This window comes from Vanessa cardui, chromosome 27, assembly GCF_905220365.1.
Source record: "Vanessa cardui chromosome 27, ilVanCard2.1, whole genome shotgun sequence".
NCBI classification, from domain to species: Eukaryota; Metazoa; Arthropoda; class Insecta; order Lepidoptera; family Nymphalidae; genus Vanessa; species Vanessa cardui.
The window spans coordinates 4,155,060-4,175,957 of NC_061149.1; the positions used below are offsets into that span (position 1 = coordinate 4,155,060).

The 20,898-nt window shown below is 32.6% G+C and overlaps 1 protein-coding gene across 4 annotated transcripts in view; it reads left to right on the top strand.

Annotated features, from left to right (window-relative positions):
• The first annotated feature begins 856 nt into the window (after positions 1 to 856).
• Positions 857 to 20,898, top strand: part of LOC124541270 (serine proteinase stubble-like) — a 36,918-nt gene continuing 16,876 nt past the window's right edge. The window contains exons 1-2 of one of the 4 annotated variants that reach the window (XM_047119173.1): positions 8,391 to 8,451; positions 14,634 to 15,226. In XM_047119173.1, the coding sequence (XP_046975129.1) occupies positions 14,920 to 15,226 (307 nt within the window). In that variant the 5' untranslated portion in view covers positions 8,391 to 8,451; positions 14,634 to 14,919. Of the gene's footprint in view, positions 1,500 to 8,390; positions 8,452 to 14,633; positions 15,227 to 20,898 lie in introns of those variants that run through there. The other 3 variants (XM_047119175.1, XM_047119171.1, XM_047119174.1) reach the window with 3 other exon arrangements.

A 20,898-nucleotide genomic window follows, 5' to 3' on the forward strand; every position in this document is an offset into this window, starting at 1 on the left:
AAACTAATAAGTATCTGGTAGGTACCACCCATTGATCAGATATTCTGTCAAGCCGTACCACTCGGTATGGTGAACAAAAACTGTCACAAAGGTCCAATAAAGCTAATTTTGATAAGCTCTATTCGTAAACAGGCTTTCACTTTTCTTTTATAATGATTACGTGCTGATAAATATAAGTAAAAAAAAGTAAAGTAACCTTTAATTTACCCACTGCTGGGCTAAGGCCTCCTCTCCCATTAAGGGGAGAGTTTGGAACATATTCCACCACGCTGTTCCAATGCGGGTTGGTGGAATGCACATGTGGCAAAATTTCAATGAAATTAGACACATGCGGGTTTCCTCACGATGTTTTCCTTCAGCGCTGAGCACGAGATGAATTATAAACACAAATTAAGCACATATATATAGGGGTGCTTGCCTGGGTTTGAACCCGAAATCATAGGTTAAGATGCACGCGTTCTATCCATCTCGGCTCAATATCAATATTTTAATAAATATTTTGAAATAAAAAAAATAAAAGCATAAATAATATCCAGCCATTACCGATACACGGACGAATCGTCTGTAAGGCGTTTGGCTGAATTCGACAGGGCCTAAAGCAGTTATGTAAACGTCACATTTCTCCAAAACTCGTCTCAAACGAATCGATTTTTCGTCACAAGAACGACGTCTCAGCGTACCGGCCACTTTCGCTTTTAACAAAACTTACTACCATTTAAAAATAAACGTGAAGTGAATTTAATTTTGACAATTAAGTGATTTAAAAAAAAATAAAGACTCGTTGCATAAAGATAATTAATTTCTGTGAATTTTAAGACGTTTGTCATTTTTGTGTAAAAATAAAAATAAAAACAGAACATTAATAGTGTTGGACTTATTGTGGAATTAAACATAGTTTTGTTAAGTTAAGAAAAAGTTATTGGAAATAATAAATGTAGCATATATAAATATTGACTGCTACGTTCGATTTTTAAAATTTTTAAGTGAAGTTTTTTATCCAATAAGTGTTGTTTCAAAGTGATGTTTTTCTAAGATAGTTTTCGACGTAAATAAAAAATAATTATTCAATAATATGGGTTACGTTAATAATGTGGCTTTAGTTGTAATAACGATTCTATTAAAGGACAACTTTGTTAAACCCGATGAAAACACAGATATAAAAAACGAAAATCTACAAGAAAACAAAAACTTAGCAAACAATAATTTGAACAGTGCTTTAATCAGACTTTTGAACGATCGAAAATTCGATAAGGACATTATAAAAACTTTCGGTAACGACAATGACGCTGTGAACTCATACGAGGACATAACTATCTTGGACGAAAATGGCGAATTGAAAAATTTAAAATATAAATCCGCAAAAGCAAAGGTGCCGGTCGAATTGCATAATTTAATTAGTAACAGTGACGATAAGAGTGAAAGTGAGAAGGATGTGAATTTAGGACACGACCGTGACGTATCCAACGCAATGAAGTCGAAATTCTTCGATGAAATCGGACGTGAGTATCCGTTTGTGGTAATTATTCTAGAGATGAGATTACATAAATTCTAGTCATCATAGCCGAAGACCAAGAGCTCAAACCGAGCACTGTTGAATAATGTACTTTATTTGTCCTCATAATTTGTCTCACGATAATAGAAACGATTGTGAGCATTGTATAAGGGAATCAACACTTTAAAAAAACTACTTTTATGTATAGTCGAGATGGCCCAGTGGTTAGAACGCGTGCATCTTAACCGATGAATGCGGATTCAAACCCGGCAAGCACCGCTGATTCATGTGCTTAATTTGTGTTTATAATTCATCTCGTACTCGGCGGTGAAGGAAAACATCGTGAGGAAACCTGCATGTGACAAATTTCATAGAAATTCTGCCATATGTGTATTCCACCAACCCGCATTGGAACAGCGTGGTGGAATATGTTCCAAACCTTCCCCTCTAAGGGAGAGGATACCTTTAGCCCAGCAGTGGGAATTTACTGGCTGTTGTTGTTGTTGTTGTTTAAATGTACTTTTATTATATATATAATATATAGTCAACAACAATCAAAGCCTTTAACTATTAAGATAGGAGGAGGCTCTACATAAAACCTCCATATCTTAATATTTTGCTTGGTCTCTATATCCGACAATTTCAACAGTCATCATCATACCACATCGAAACCACACATAAAAATCGTGTAAAAATCCGTGTAGAATAGTTTTTAAGTTTTACGCGTACAGACAGACGACACGGGTTAGCAATTTAGTGATATGTCTTATTGCATCACGTAACTAACTTTTATTCAGATCAAATCAAATCAAATCAAAATAAACTTTATTCAAGTAGGCTTTTACAAGCACTTTTGATACGTCATTTAGCAATCAAGTGAAGCTACCACCGCTTCGGAATGTAGATTCTACCGAGAAGAACCGCCAAAAAAATCAGTAGTTACTCTTTTTCAACTTTAAAAAAATACAGTCATATTAGTTAAGTACAATTATATATGTATGTAATGTATTTTGAAAGTCAACAGGTATTAATTCCACACTTCTTTATCATGTATAAAGTCTTGTATCGAATAATACGTAATTCGCAAGATAAAACCCTATTGACATACCTACTAACACAAGTTTTAAATGTAGGGGTAAATAGAAATACTAATAAATCATTATAAGTAGGCATTGCAACAATTATTTATTATACAAAGCTCGTATATTAATAAGTAATTCGGCGTTCATTTAATGTCTAACATCATCATTACATAGTATAAAACAAAATCGCTTACCGCTGTCTGTCCATATGTATGCTTAGATCATTAAAATTACGCAACGGATTTTGATGCGGTTTCTTTTAAAAGACAGAGTGAACCGAGAGAAAGGTTTTTGTATACAAAGGACTGTATAGTACAGAAACACTGATAATTTTACGAGTTTCTAATGTAAAAAAAAAGTAAAGTAACAGCCTGTAAATTACCCACTCCTGGGCTAAGGCCTCCTCTTCCAATAAGGAGAGGGTTTGGAAGATCTTCCACCACGCTGTTCCAATGCGTGTTGGTGGAACGCACATGTAGAAGAATTTGGTTGAAATTAGACATTTGCAGGTTTCCTCACGATGTTTTCGTTCAAATTAAGCACATATATATAGTGGTGCGTGCCTTGAACCTTGAAATCATCGGTTTAATGCACACGTTCTAACCACTGGGCCATCTCAGCTCATTTTCTAATGTGATGTAGTATATTTAGTAACAGTATTGCACCCGTGCGAAGCCAGAGCGGGTAACTTGTTTATAATAAATGGGTATCCCATAAAGAATTTCTCTCTATAGTATACATAACATTACATTTAATACCGCCATCTTAGCACGTTGATCTTAAAATTTTCCCTTATATCGAGAATCTTAACGACCGTAATGGTTTATTTAGTGAAATATCTAAACAGAACTTTCTAAGTTACGTTATCATCTGTAATAAGCGTATTATTAAAATATAACTGCGATTTTATAATCTTATTATTCTCAGAGAAAGTCTTGGAGAGAACGATTTAGTTTCGGTTCAGCGTTTTAGTTTTGCCGATATGGCCCAGTGGTTGGAACGCGTGCATCTTAACCGATGATTGCGGGTTCAAACCCAGGCAAGCGCTGAATTTTCATGTGCTTAATTTGTGTTTATAATTCACCTCGTGCATGTCTCAGATTTCATAGAAATTCTGCCACTTCTGTATTCCAGCAACCCGCATTGGAAAAGCGTGGTGGAATATGTTCCAAACTGTCTCCTCAAAGGGAGAGGAGGAGTTAGCCGAGCTAGCCCAGCAGTGGGAAATATACAGGCTGTTGTTGTTGTTTTAGTTTCAATTCGGTTTTTTACTAGAGAACACTCAGTAATCAAAATTTGATTATATTATTATTATTATTGTAAATAAAGGCAAAACGTTTCTTAATTATCATGTATTGTTTATTATGTTTTTATTTCCAGTTTATTTTTATTACTAGCTATCCCCTCGACTTTGTACGCGATTGAATTTAACAAAGAAGTTATTGTTGTAGTCTAAGGTACTTCTTATTACATTAGCTATCTATTAGTGAAAGTCCCGTCAAAATTAGTTTTGCCGTTCCGGAGATTAGCCGGAACAAATAGGCAGACGGACAAAAAATGTTATCATGGTATATGTTCCACGTACGCATACATACATATGCATTTAGTAAAATGCTAAATTATTATTTTATTATTAAAAATAGATACTGTAATTTTATTATACGTATCTATAGATAAAATTCATCAATAGCTTAAAAACAAAGACTATTTATGAACAGACAGATAAAAATTACTCAACTGGTTTGCATACTTCTATATATATTCAAGTTTATGTTGCTTAAGCATAAAATATTTTTAGACCTCTATACCGTTTGATGAGCTGAGATGGCCCAGTGGCTAGAAACCGTGCATCTTAACCGATGATTGTGGGTTCAAACCCAGGCAAGCACCACTACATATATGTGTGCTTAATTTGTGTTTATAATTCATCTCGAGCTCGGCGGTGAAGGAAAACATCGTGAGGAAACCTACATGGTTCTAAATTCATCGAAATTCTGCCACATGTGTATTCCACCAACCCGCATTGGAACAATGTGGTGGAATATGTTCCAAACCCTCTCCTTAATGGAAGAGGAGGCCTTATAACAGGCAGTGGGAAATTTACAGGCTGTTACTTTACTTTTCATACCGTTTAAATTTTTTATTGTTGTAACTCGCCGCTAGATGGCGCTGCTACACATCCACTATTAAAAACTCTATCACATACATATGTCATACACAGACACAGTGTATGCTGTTGAAATTTGCTGGAAATCCATAATAGTTGATGCAGATAGGTTAACATACTCGGACACTGTTTAAAATATTGTTTTTTTTGTAATATATATTGTTGTAACTTCCCGCTAGATGGCGTTGAAACAAAACACGTACTTTGTCAAATCTTATGACCGTATAATGTAAGGACCTACTTTTAATTACAAATATGAGTTATTGAGACAAGCGAAACTAATTAAATGAAATTATAGCCCACTAAAAACAGATGGTTACAAAAACTAACATATTTATCACGCCTTATCGCTGAATTAATAGTATCATAATTTTCACAAAATTTTAACTATTAAATTTAATGACATTTTAATAATATTTGATTATTGGAAATAAAAATAAATAAGTCCATATTTTTAATGTATGTCCTGATTGCAAACTGTTTCTGTAACTACGAATAAGTAAATATACTAATTCACATTGGTTGACGCACGGCAGTAAATCTCCCAAGCGGTACGACTTTTTTGACTTGGTATACAATTATCTTTTTTTGCGTCACCACCGCCCATAGACAAAGGCACTGTAAGAAATATTAATCATATCTTACGTCACAAACGTGGTACCAACTTTGGGAATTATGATGGTACGTCCTTTATGTACCTAGCCAGACTGCCAATTAATAAATAAATAAATAAATATAATAATTAAATATTAGACAACATCACATACATTACTCTGATCCCAATGTAAGTAGCTAAAGCACTTGTGTTATGGAAAATCAGAAGTAACGACGGTACCACAAACACCCAGACCCAAGACAACATAGAAAACTAATGATAATCTACATTGATTCGGCCGGGAATCGAACCCGGGACCTCGGAGTGGCGTACCCATGAAAACCGGTGTACACACCACTCGACCATGGAGGTTGTCGTCGTCCAATTAACTCAAAACCTTAAATTATACAGGCAAAACATTCTTACGAATCGATCAATCAATTATTTCTAGATAAAGAATTTTTGAGAGTTTGCAAGACCTAGTAAATTTTGTATATGTCCTCTATATAATATATAACCTTACCTATATAACCTTCGTAGTTGGCTGATATCCATTGAAGTAGCTGAAACAGCCGAACTTAGTCGACATACTAATACAACAACAGCCTGTAAATTCCCACTATTGGGCTAAAGGCCTCCTCTCTCATTGAGGAGAAGGTTTGGAACATATTCCACCACGCTGTTCCAATGCGGGTTGGTGGAATACACATGTGTCAGGATTTCTATGAAATCCGACACGTGCCGGTTTCCTCACGATGTTTTCCTTCACCGCTGAGCACGAAATTGTAAACACAAATTAAGCACATGAATCAGCGATGACTTGGTGTGATGATCCGCAATCATCGGTCAAGATGCGCGCGTTCTAACCACTGGGCCATCTCGACTCTAAAATAAACTGTAATATAAATAATATATGGCTTAAAACGCATGATTATGAAACCTTTCAGAGCTGCAGATTTTAAGGTCCAAGAATCGATACATATTCCTTTCAAAGAACTCTCTATATTAGTGGTATATGGAATTCGCGTTCCTCTAAGAGTTCACAAAGCCGATAATCTTGGCAACTCCTTGCAGTTCAAGAAGTAAGGGAATGTGAGAGACTTCAGTTACCTTACTTAAGTTGTAAGCATACACTTATCGCTTTCAGTCTTCATTGACAACGGTGTAATCGATATTGACCGATCATTATCATCTAAATTTACAAATAAATTTAGCACATATATACATATGTGAATGTTGATGGTGGAATATGTTCCAAACCCTCTCCTTAATGGAAGAGGAGGCCTTATCTCAAAAGTGGGAAATGTACAGGCTGTTACTTTACTTTATTTTATACATATGAATCTTTCGTTAGCGGTTCTTCGTAACCGTAATTTGGGAACCTTCAAGAAAAGAGCCTTACTCTTCAAATTTCATCAACGCACCTGCAAGCTGTGTTGCAAATATCCATGAGTCCCATCCCATTATTTTTCATCAGGGGAACCACCTAACCGTTTATTGACTATTATATACTAGTAGTCGCCCGTGACTTCGTTCACCTTTTAGAAGTTGGCATGTCGCAGGCAAAAAAATGGCATATGTCCTTTCATGGAGTTCAAGTTTGCTTTGACACCAAATTACATCAAAATCGGTTCATTGATTTGTTCAAGAGCGACAGACAGACAAAGAGTTACTTTCACATTTACAATATTAGTATGGATCTAAACACTAACCAAGGAACCAACAAATTTCTAAGAAACATTTCGTGCCTATTTAATTATGTCGATTGGACCCGATAGGTGGCGCTGCAATCGATAAATAAAATTCTTATTTCATCGTACGATGGTAGGTTTGACTATTCGTAGTCAAAGTGTCAAAAGCCGGTTTAGTTAGTACGGAGTCGTGAATAGTGCCCTAATCTACAAATCTAGATGGGAAGTTAGTATGATCTCATTTTGACTATTAAAAAGTAAAACCAGCTTTCGAGTCGCTCTCGCGGATAGACGCCTCTCTCTGGCGCCGGCAGGGCTGTGCAGCCTGTGGTATCAAAATCAAATATATTTTCTGAATTCAAACAGTAGCTACTTTCGTCAGCAACATAACCGTGTTAACTAATTGACTAATGATATACTATATTGTGATGCTTTTTCAATTTATTTAATAATATTAAAAATTAACGGAATTTTTATATATAACTTTTTCAAGTAACAAAACAATTTTGAACTCTACTTTAAATATGGACGATGATGACCACTAAGCATCAGTGGACATGTTTCTGTTAATATTTAATTGAAAAAAAATTAAATAAAGAAATAGCAAGGAATTCGAGTATATTATATTTCCAAGGTTAGCTATCATATATAAACTCTTTTTACGTGTGTTTTTTTTTTCTTTATCTCTTTCAACATAAATAAAAAAATTAACATTTATTTATACATTTTTAACTTAGTATCTTAGACTGAATGAATTTGAACGTAATCTCGAACCATGTTGTAAAATCTTAATATTTACTTTAAAAAAGTTACAGCCAAGTAACAAGAGCCGAGATAGCCTGGGATAATTGCGGGTTCAAACCCAGGCAAGCACCACTGAATATTCATGTGCTTAATTGGTGTTAATAATTAATGAAGGAAAACATCGTGAGAAAGCCTGCATGTGTCTAATTTCATAGAAATTCTGCCACATGTGTACCACCAATCATGGGATTGCATTGGAACAGCGTGGTGGAATATTTCCAAAAACCTCCTCAAAGGTAGAGGAGACCTTAGTCCAGAAGTGGAAAATTTGAATGGTGTTGTTGTTGTTGTAGTAACAAGAGTAGCAAGTTAGTGTACATTGAACTCATTAACCAATGTTCACAGTATCTCACTTTCTCATAAATATTTTTTTTCCCAATCATACATAGCATTAGAGATTACGATTATAATATAAAAATTAACATAGTGTTTGCAAACCCTGCATCAGGTGACCGTATCGTCTCGCGAAGACAGTAGCGCGGTTGTATTACATACAATAACACGTGTTATTATAATTATTAATAATATATAATATAAATAATAGATAAATAAAAATGTGCCCTAAATGACTTACTTGAAAATGTGATTATTATTATTTTTTTATTAATAAAATAACATCGGTAAGTTTGCTTAAATATAAACAATTAAACACATTATGAAAGAAATAGCGATATGTAATATTTAATTCAATATAATAATATAATTTCTTACAACGATATATTATAAAATAAACTCTTTGTTTAAAATATCTCATGTATAATTAAATAAACATAAAAATAAATATAAACAAAATATTACTCTAAATATTTTATTAAAATTAAACAATAATTGATAATATATTAAAAGTATATAACTATTAGGTATGTTGTTTGTTAAATATATAAAGTTATGACTAAACCAAAACTCAATCAAATCAACCTTATTCAATTAAGTTAGTTAGTTACAAGCACTTTAGAATCGTCAATTTCTGTAAATTGGTATATTAAGTAATGCAACCTCTGGTTCAAAATTTAGATTCCACCGAGAAGAACCGGCAAGAAACTCAGTACTCTTTTGCGAAATTTAAAATACAAAGTTATTTGTATGTTTGTTAGTTAAATACTTAGTTACTTGGGCTTTGTGCAAGCCCGCCCTGGGTAGGTACCACCCACTCATCAGATATTCTACCGCTAAAAAATAGTACGCAGTATTGTGGTGTTCCGGTTTGAAGGGTGAGTGAGCCAGTGTGACTACAGGCACAAGGGATAGCATCTTAGTTCCCAAGGTTGGTGGCACATTGACGATTTAAGGAATGGTTAATATTTCTTACAGCATCATTGTCTATGGGTGATGGTGATCACTTAACATCAGGTGGCCCATATGCTCGTCCGACAACCAATTCCATAATAAAAGGAAAGATTTTTTTTTATAAATGTATGTATAATGTATCCTAAGTCAATAAGCATTAGCTCCACTCTTTTTTCTAAATAATATTGTAATGAATAATTGGACAAGGAATGAAGGCATTTTAGGATGCATACCGAACATGGCTTCGGCCGCTTGTGGGGAAGACTTATCTGGATAGAATCTATCTCTGTTCAAAACTCCGTCAAATTGTTTGATAGTGATTGAGTAAGAGAGAGAAATCAAAATCAAAATAAACTTTTTTCAAGTACGCTTGTACAAGCACTTTTGAATCGTCATTTTACAATTAGGTGAAGCTACCAAAAGAAACCCAGTTACTCTTTTTCAACAAGAGAGTGAGTGAATATAACGTATGTGGATATATGTTATATATGTCATATACAAATATTTGATACATCGGCTTATCCGCGCGAAATTTATAAAAAAATTACCCATAGCACACAAACTGTTACTCATTCTAATTATTTCAGGGTTAAATAAAAAAAAAATCTTTATCTTTCCGGTACTGAAAATATCTTGATACGAAAGTTTATCTAAATCGGTTCAGTGTTTTAACAAAGAGTTAACATATAGAGTTTCGCAATAGTAATGTTACCATAGATAATTATGTAGTTATTAGTAAGCGAGGCGAAAACTCGAAACTCACCTCAAAACACGAGTGTGAAATGTCAGCGTAATATGCGATATTTACTATACTTATAACGTTTATTAATAAACGTAGTATTAATAATAAGGTATCACTGTTATTATTTAAAATTTACGAGACACGCAGTTATTTTTATTATTACTTTTAACTTGGTTTAATTCGGATAACTTTATAAGATTGACATAAATTTATTTTAAATTAGAAAGAGATGCCAGCTACTTCTTACTTGTTCTTCCGATTTTTATTAGTTGAGTAGATTAAGAAATATATATAAATATACTAAGAACGCATAATGTAAGTACGTAAGAATAGAGAGAGGTTATGAATAGATAGATACTAACCTAAAATCTCGGCTATTAATTTATTTTCCGATTATTATAGGTTAGATATCCGTTCCGACTTTCCGAACTTACAGTTTTTATACAGATTATTTAAGATATAGGTTGTGTACATTTTTTATGTCTGGCTAAAAGGACATCTGATATAGTTATAGATAATATGTCAGATATGGAAACGGATATATAAAAATACATTTGTTTGAGATACAGTTACGGACACGAAATTATTTCGGATTATCCGGTTGTTTCGGATAGTCCATTATAGATCAGTTACGGATATTACGTTAATTAGAAATCGTAAAAGTGAACATTACAAGATAAAAATTGACTTTGTTTATTAATAACAAAAAGCTTTAAAAACAACTAGTTACTCTTTGTGGTTGTAACATTATGCAATTACAAAATTACTATACACAATATTTTTGTTGGATTTGGTTATGGTTTCGGATATATTTCTATTTTATTTATCCGATAGTTTAAGTTACGGTAAAGAGGCCCCATAACATATCTGATACTAAGTATTGCTATTAAAGTGTAGAATGTATGTATTGGTGTTACCTAACCGGATGGGCTTGTAGATTGTATCACAAAATAAATTATATAGATAATCAAATATGATAATACAATCAAAGTAAGCGAATTGATGATCAGTGATGTTGATTTTATCATCCTCACCGATTTCATTCACGAAAGTCATTTTCATATGATTAAAGTAATAAAATGAGCTGTGATAGCCCAGTCGTTATAGTGCATCTAAACCGATGATTACGGATTCAAACCCTGGCAACTGAAAATATTAATTTCATGTGCTTAATTTGTTTGTATAATTTATCTCGTGCTCGGCGTGAAGGAAAACATCGTGAGGAAACTTGCATGTGTATAATTTCAACTAAATTATGCCACATGTATCCATCAAATCGCATTGGAGCAGCGTGTAATATGTTCCAAACCTTCTCCTCAAAGGGAAAGAAGTCTTCAGCTCAGCTTAGGAAATTTACAGGCTGTCAATGTTGTAATGTTATGTTCACAAACGATTGAAATATATTGAAGTTGATAAGATGAAACGCCATCTAGCGGTGTATTAGAACAAAGTGAAGGATATAAATCATTCCATGATAAGAGTAAATATACGAATAGTCGGAGTAAGAAAAGGTTCGTTACCTTAAGATCCATTTTCGTGTGCTCAGTATGAGCGACAATCTGCTTTACCGATCGAGAATGACATATTACGTCGCAATGATTCGATGTTCAGATTCAAAAGGTACTAAGAGTTTCTTGATAAAGGAATTAATTTGAAAACTGACGAAGGTTTTCTTACTCTGACTGTACCTTTATGGTAATTAGACAAACACTGTCCAAATATTTTAATATCAAAGAGATATAGCGAGATCCATTTATCTTACGCTCTAGATAATAGTATTGCACAATATACAAATGATATTTTCAAAGATTTCATTTATACTTTTAACTTTAAACGTGGTACTACCATGTTAAACAGAACGTGACGGTATGCATATGTCTCTGGTTTTCGTAACCATTGCGAAGAACTGAGAGTAATTTTGCATACCGGATGTAGATGTAATACTCATAAATGTCCCAAGAATAGACCAATCACAAAGCGCACAATGGACTTTTATACATGGTGTAGAAATTTGGTTTTGCTGTTCAAACAATCTCATTATCTGACGAGATGCCAAATGTCAGTGGACTTAAGTGCTTTGGTAATCTTGTCTCTTGTTAATATGCCTACATGGTTAATTAGTTAAAAGAAATTTGGAGAATTCGTACTGTGCAATATTGTTCTCGAATATAAGGCCACTTTATTTCGTCAATTTTGAAAGCTGTTTTTTTTTAAATTTAATTTAAATAATTAGTTGAGCCCGATGGTACGTGGTGATAATATCTCATAGATATTAACAGCATATGAAATGTATTAAATAAGTTGGGGGATCTGATGGTAGGTGATGACCATATCCAATAGATATTGCCGCCATATGAAATAGGTAGGCAGACCTGAAGTTAAGTTAGGTTAGACATTGGCATGAAATATTAACCATTCCTTAAAACATTCATGGAACACGAACCTTGGAAAGTAAGGTGTTATGTCCCTTGTGCCTATAGTTACACTGGGTCACTCAAACTTTAATTCGGAAGAAATAAATCACAACAATACAGTGTATGTTTGGCGGTAGAATATGTAATGAGTGGTTGGTTCCTACCCAGTCGGTTTTGCCAAAAATTCCCATCCAATTGATAGGGCATTGACGTTTAGTTGTCACATAATCCAAGGGCACGGTTAATCTGATTCAATAAAAGAAAAATCAGCCACAGAACTAGGCTAGAAGGCCCTAAGTACTTTCTTAGGTAAGGCATCTCAAGGCGGACAATAACTACCAATCCCCAAATTCTCTGACGCTTCTGAGAGGTTGTTTTCAAAGAAAATCCAATCAAACAACTTTACCCAAGATTTGAGACATTATGTACAACTTTGTCTCAGTGAGGTCCCTTACAAAATTTCATATTAATCGGTTGAATGATTAGGTCATTAAATCGTAACATACAAGCAATTCCCATTTATATTTAGAATTATCCGCCTTCCTCTTTTGATAGCATTACAATCTGATTACGAATGTAAGGAAATAGAGAGTCTGTGGAGTGTGTATTTGCACGCACACATACACAATATTTCCATGTGTTGTACACAAATCGGTTAAGAGGAAAACATCATCATAAACTAATGGATTATGTTAAGCATAAATGAAAATACCGTTTATAAAGTTTATTTATGTAATTATGGATTTTCATTTAACAAGGCTTCTTTTGAAGTAACACTTACAGCCACAAGGGACATGAAATAACTCCTTGTAATGTCAAGTAAATTGTATACAATAATTACATAAGTAATAAATAAATAAATATAAGTATATTCTATATAATATTTACATAAATAAATAAATATTGGACATCACATACATTACTCTGATCCCAATGTAAGCTAAAGAACTTGTGTTATGAATCAGAAGTAATGACGATACCACAAATATACATACCCAGGACAACATAGAAAGCTAATTAATTTTCTACATCGACTCGGCCGGGAATCGAACCCGGGACCTCAGAGTGGACTACCAATAAAAACCGGTGTACACATTACTACCACGGAGGTCGTAAAGAACATAAAGAAATAAAAAAGTTAAATATTACTATTAAATTTTTTTACTGATCCAGCCGCGCTATCATTAGCATCTGTCATTAAAGAAAGCAGTCCTTAACATACTTTTCATTCGAATTTAAATTCTATATTCTAAGTGTTTAAGTTTAAATTTATCATATCCGCCTATAGCTGAATAATATATAATTACTAAGAGACAAGGCAATATCAACTTTATATTTTAGCAATAGAGTTGTAATTCCCTTGGACAATGTGAAGTATTTTAAGGCGTTTTGCAATTATTTAAAGGCATGTTTTGGAAAGCTAAAGCGAAAGTAGAAGCTGACTGTAGTGTGACTGCATAGTATTGATACTTATCGTAAATTATAATTTTATTTGTTTTATTATATCCGGTGCGTGATACTAAGTTTTAAAATAGCTTAAGATAAACATTAATACCAATATAATAATGTCTTTATAATATTGTACGTATTTGTGGTAATTTTGATAAATCGATTCATTTAAAAATACCTCAACAGTACCCAAAGTTGGGTGCTTAAAAGAACAGGCCAGTCTATTACAAAAGTCATTAAAAAATATATATCTATACACATATTAACATATATATATGATTAAATACTTTCTATCTATAACTTTTTCTATCAAACCAAAATAGTTCTACAATAATTTTAATTAAAATATTTTAATACGAATCTGTCATAAATTTAATTTTCTCATTAAAAAGGCTTAGCATTAATATTAATGATGTATAAAATTACTAATTTTATGTTCTCAGAGTCGATTTCAACGATCAAGACTATTCGATTATGTATCAAGCATGTTTTAATATGTTGAATAGTAAAGTCCTAATGTCAACAGCACGATTTGACGGATGGTGCTTGTTTAATTAGTTATTATAAAGCCGTTTTCTAAAATAGAATTAAATTCTAATTCAGAAATATTATAAATTTACATTAATATCTATTGCATATAATTTCGCAATAACAAAACAAAGCATAATTAATAAATTAATGAAATGAAATTAAATTAAAAAATATGACATTAAAAACAGATTAAAAATAAACAATCTCTTATATAAATCTCGTAATACTTTCGTCTCCAATAAAATCGTTCTAAAAAAAAAAAAACTTATCAATGAAACGTCAATGTAACATTTTATAATTATAATATTACGAAATGATCTGACATCATCAATCATTATTCTATACGCGTTAGATTAACATAAATAAATGTTTGTTTTAGCTACGTAACTCAGAGAAAATGTTACACCAACGAAAGTGAAAAAGGCACGTGACGCTCGCGCCTAACGCTTACTTCCGAATTCTGACTTCCCGCGCATGGACGTCTTGCACAGATTAAATAAGATGCAACATTAAAAAAAAAATTCGAAACCAGTTCAAAACTTATAAGAATATATTTCAAAAATAGAATTCCTCATCGAGTGTTGAATAATTTAAACAAAAAAAAAGGTTACAGTGCACCAAAGAGTTCGTATAACATAACATGTGCCAAAAGTGTTGTCAGTGATATGTGCGTGTTTACAAACGGGATGGCGGGAAAACAGAATTTTAAAATTCGAAGAAGATTCGTTTTTGTTTTTCTTTTCATCGCACTCGATATTTGCACGTGTTCTGATATTGGCAATGACGTTTTGACTTTACAAGATAATTTAGATTTGAGTGACGAAGTGTCCGATAGACGAAGACCTATAAATGGCCAGGAGAAGGATATTCTATTGTTAGATGCGCTGGGCAGAAGGAAAGGGTCCTACCAAAGTTCGTATAGCAGTAGCTCTTCACAGGAAGATGACTCTATTATGGATTTATTAGGAAAAAGTAAGTATTAAAAACATTAATAAGGATTATATCCTCGTAGATTTTGAACATTTTTATCATTCTATTTTTTTTTTTTTAATATAAGTAATGCTGATTAATATTTATTAAGCAAATGAATTTTAATTTAAGGTAGTAAAATACATTATTACAGTTAATTGAAACGAAATATTTACCATGTTTTCTATTTTTATTTTACCTGTTAAAAAAAAACATGGTAAATATCCCGTTTTAAATAATTGTAATAATAAAAATAACCATGTTAATTTAAAATTCTAAAAAAGTAAAATACATTTATAGAAAAGAAACGCCTTCCTTAATTAAGATAATTCCAGATAAAAAATTCTGGATTAAAAAAAAAAGTTTCATAGATTGTATTATAACCAGCATTAAAAGTAAGCACTTTATTTTTGTATTATCTGTGGAACTATTTTAAAAACTCTCTTGTTATATTTGACCCACACATAATTAATTTATTCGTCTGTATTTAAAACAATCATAAGCTTCTTATTATTTCACTTATGACAATATTTATCAATAATAATACAATAAATTTTCATAGAAAGTATGTAAGTACTCATCTAGATTGCGTTATTCATCACATCCAGTCCTTTTGTGAACGCATTGTATTCTAATATGTAATAAAATATGCAATACACGACATACTAAAGAGCAACATACTTATGATTGATATATCGTATGTTATATATCAAAGTTCTTTAATTATTGAATGTGGCAACAATTAATTAATGTTAATTATATCTGTATATAAATGAAAAAAAAAATTCAAATCTTATATTTGTCCTCCGTCCTCAAATATTTATATGATCGTTATGAAACTTAGTTGAGAGAGGTGAAAATATATATATTTTTTCAACCTTTTACATTCAGTAAGTTTAATGTTGAAAGTCAAATCAACCATTTTATGAAAAGCTATAGATACAAATATTACACTTATTTATAGACAAGGAAATTTTTTATATATTATTTATTATCCAATTAGATACATATATGTATGCATTTTCGATATCAGGTACAGCACATTATTTTATTTTTAAATATATTAATATTTAACTGTATTTATTTATTATGATTATATCTGTTTTGTACACCTCTACCTCTTTCTATATCTGTTCCTCTCTTCTACCTTAAGGCCTGGAAGAGATCGCTACTTTAGCGAAAATGCCACTTGTGCATCTTTCTCAATTCGTGTCTAAATCGTTTATTTATTGTTGTACAATAAAGGGTATTTTGATTTTGATTTTGAAAAAAATACGGAAAAATAATTACAAATATGAATACTAAGTCCAGGCGAAAATAACTTGAAATCATTTTCCAAATAGGAGACGATCAATTTACAAGGGTGCTATCGTTTATGAACTCATTTGTATAATTTTCACCTTTAGCACAAAAATACTAATTCATTTTTATTTCAAATGTAACGCTACATCACGAAACATATAATTGATTTATTACTAAATTGAAGGTTGAGTTAGTGCAATAGTCAAGATATTAATATAAAGGGTGGTGCAATAGCTGTTATACTTTCCTGAAATATGTTTGTATATCCTTGAGTGTATGAGTAAACCGAAACAGCCTTATATATTATTTTACGCTGCTTAATAGACGGGCAATTAATATTTTCATTTCAAAGCTAAGTCAATACCATATTTTTGGGAATATAGCGTCTTTTCTGAGATGACTGGGTTACCTCATCTATCTAACCAAACACCAATACTTGGTATTGTTGTGTTCCAGTCTGAAGGGTGAATGAACTACAGGTGCATGGGATATAACATCTTGGTTTCCATCGTTGGTGGCACTTTGGCAATGTTTAGGATAGATGATATTTATTGGTTATAGACAGAGGCTAAAGACAGTGTTAGTAACACCATCAGGTGCCATTTACCAGTATGCCAACTTACAGGAAATTAAAATGTAAACTGGCTCATAGAATTTGTCCTCTCGTAAAATTTTTGTTTGTGTGGTAGATTATTGATTTTTGATAAGAAAGTGTAATTAATCACTTGTATTTTGAATAAGGATTTTTGACTTTGACTTTGTCCAAAATTGTATTATGGAAAATATACAAAACTTAGGGTATTTTAGTCATGAATGTGATATGGTTTATGATAATGATCCTCAAATATGGTCCCTAAGTGATTTATCTCCAGCAACTATAGAGACATAACTTTCGTCCTTGCTGGATAAAATACATACATATAAAGGCTTATCTTTAAAATACCTTTGTACTCAGATTAATTTTCCTCACCAAAATTCGGTCACGGTTGCTAATCTCAGCAGAGATTAGTCGCGGAAGATATTAAAGCGCTCACTTTCTATTTTCTGACTCTTAAGCCATCCAATCAGATATCAGTACCGTTTCGAGTCGACAGGACCTTGTACTTTAATGAACGTTTTGAAATAAATATGAATAGAATAGTAAAATCATCAAATTCAGAACCACCAAAACTGTAACAAATTATATCTAGAGACTAGAACTTCATAAGTTCTACTGGTATGAACCAGGTTTCATACCTGGGAATTTCGGTAGGGTATTATGCAAGTCCGTCAAAGTAGTTACCACCATCATCTATTTATCATATATTCTTCTGACAAACTCAGTACTCAAAATTGTCGTGTTCTGGTTTGTAGGATTAATGATACAGTGTAACTACAGGCACAAGGAATAAAATACCTTTGTTCCAAGGTTGGTGGAGCATTGCGCATGTAAGAAATCCTACTACTATTATAAAGGCGAAAGTTTGTATGTATGGATGTATGGATGTTTGTTACTCTTTCACGTAAAAACTACTGAATGGATTTGAATGAAACTTTACCACAATATAGCTTATACATCAGAATAACACATAGGCTACAATTTTTGAGGTTTCTAATGTGAGGTCGTAAAAAAACACATTTTTTGCGCTTACATTGCAAACGCTGACTGAATCCTACAAGATAGATCAAAACAATGTACTACAGTATTGTACGACTTAAAAAGGTCTACAAAAAAGTCCATGATGGTATATGTTTATCTCTTAGGAATAACCCACAATAACCATTTTTTATCCTTTACTTTGTACAAGAAATAATGGCTTATTTACGAAGCGATTTTAAGCGATTACTAGACTAGACGGGACGAACCTGAAGTCCACGCGAACAAAGTCGCGGGCAAAAGCTAGTGTTTAATATTTCTTACAGCACCATTGTCTATAAGCAGTGGTGGCAACTAACCATTAGTAGGCCCATTTGGCCGTCCACATACCTATGTCAATAAAAGTTAAATCCCAAACAAATAACATTTCCTTTTGAATTAATCGTCGATTCATAGTGGCTATAATAACTTGTCACATTATTCAGATTCAAATCCGGGAAAGCTCAACAAAATTTTCCTACTCTCTTGCGTTGCGTTTGTAGAAAATAAATATAATGCATGCATGTTTATGTCACATGAAAATCTATGTAATACATCGTCTAACACTCGTTGTTGTAGCGTTGTGAGATATGGTCCTCTCAGGAGACCAGCAATGGAGTATAAAAGCGAGTGCTAAGAAAATGGCTGCTGTGTCTGTATCGATCTGAAAGTAGAAACGAAAATGTCAAACCTTACCTTTCTATTTTATAATGATATTATTACATCGTGAAAGTTGATTCCATGCACAAATTATTTCCTTAATAACGCTGATATTGGTACTGTTATTAAACCAATTTTATGTAATTCGTCACATTCATCTTCTATTATGAAGATCACTGGAAGTATTTTATACGTTTCATGTAGTCTATTCTTGTCTACTTATACAACAACAACAACTACCTGTAAATTTTTCACTGCTGATCTAAGGTCACTCCGCTTGAAGAGAAGGTTTTGGAGCATGTTCCATCACGCTGCTCCCATATGGCAGAATTTCGTTGAAATTAGACACATGCAGGTTTCCTCACGATGTTTTCCTTCGCCAGCTTGAGATAAATTATAAACATAAACTCAGCACATGCATACTCAGCGGTGCTTGCTTGGGTTTGAACCCACATTTATCAGTTAAGATATACGTTCTAATACTGGGCTATCTCGGCTCTACTTTTTAAAGATTGGGAATGTGTTTTTAAAATATTTTCATACTACAAAAAGTATACTAGATGAATCACTTTAACCACGATCAACATTAATGGTCCGATAAAATCTTCCATGCGATCCAGCGTGATGTTATCTAGCCTATTACTTACCTTGTCCATATTAAACGTTTTTATTGAAAGACAAACATACAAAGTTGCGCGGAATTATCGGTGAACATCTAAACCAAAAATAAATACACTCGAAACATTTTTTGAATACACGACGAATATTTTCTCAGTGGTGTGCAAGTCCTCGAGTTTAAAGTATCACCCACTGATCAAGTAACAATATATTGTTGTATTGTTTCAATTTGAAGGATTTGTTAGTGTTCCTAAAAGTATAACTACAAACACAAGGGACATAATATCCTAATGTAAGTGCATTGGCGCTGTAAGGAATATTTTACATGTGTTACATTTTAAATGTCAATGTCAATTGATATACGAAGTAGTGACTTATTTCATAGATATATGATATGAAAATATATGGTGCATAAGTCAATTCGCAAAGTCGGTGAATGCCTATCAACGTACATACAATCAATGTGCTTTAAAGATGCTTTAAAGATGGTATCATCATTATATTATGTAATGTTATGTATTTTCTACGGATTTTGGAAATAACAACAAAGTCAGAGACAATTGGGTCTTGTAGGAGATGCGAGTAGAATAAATATAACGATAGTTTATTAATATCAGATCACGTAAAGAATACCGTAATAAGGAAGTAACTAGGATCTGTTGAATACGACATCTGGGCAAAAATTACATCCAATTTTTTCCTTGTAGCGGCAAATCTTGATTGAAATGGCAAATTGATCTAGCATCGCAAAAAACTGGAAATCATGGAAAGGGATTTGGCCAACAGTGGGTTACACCAGGATCAATTAAATTATTAATAATTGTATTAGGAAAAAAGAAGCAATACGTTTCAAATGTATAATGCTTACATAAATATCATAATTCACGCAACGATAGATCAATATTATGGCGGTGAATGGCCTCTATAGATCAATTTCTCTGCGCACGCGCACTTTTACTCTCATTGATGTTGTGATGTTTGTAAACACGCGACTGTATTGCCTTTTTTTTAATTAGCATAATGTATTTTTTACCAGAAATATAGATGATACTTAATTTTCCGTTGTAAATATGTTTATCAAATTGAATATTTATTTCGTTTTATATTATCATTATTTATGATCTGTACCTTAATTGAAATCCTACGATAAATAGTTCCCAATACTCTATGACAGATTTCATTGTATCTTTTCTTCTAAAAAGGACGTCTGAGGTCATATATAAGGTCTAGTTGAAATTATAAGATAGTTTGTGAAACACTGGCTAATCATCATATTCCTGCCCTTATCCCAATTTTATTTGGGCTGACATTTCTTCTCCTTCTATATTTCTCTGTCGGACGTCATCAAACAACTAACATTCTTTCTAACCAAATCTTCTTTCACAGAATCCATCCATAGTTTCCTTGGTTGTCCTCTACCTCTTTATCAATCCATATCCATCCATGCTTCCTTACAACATGTTCCTCATTCTTCCTCATA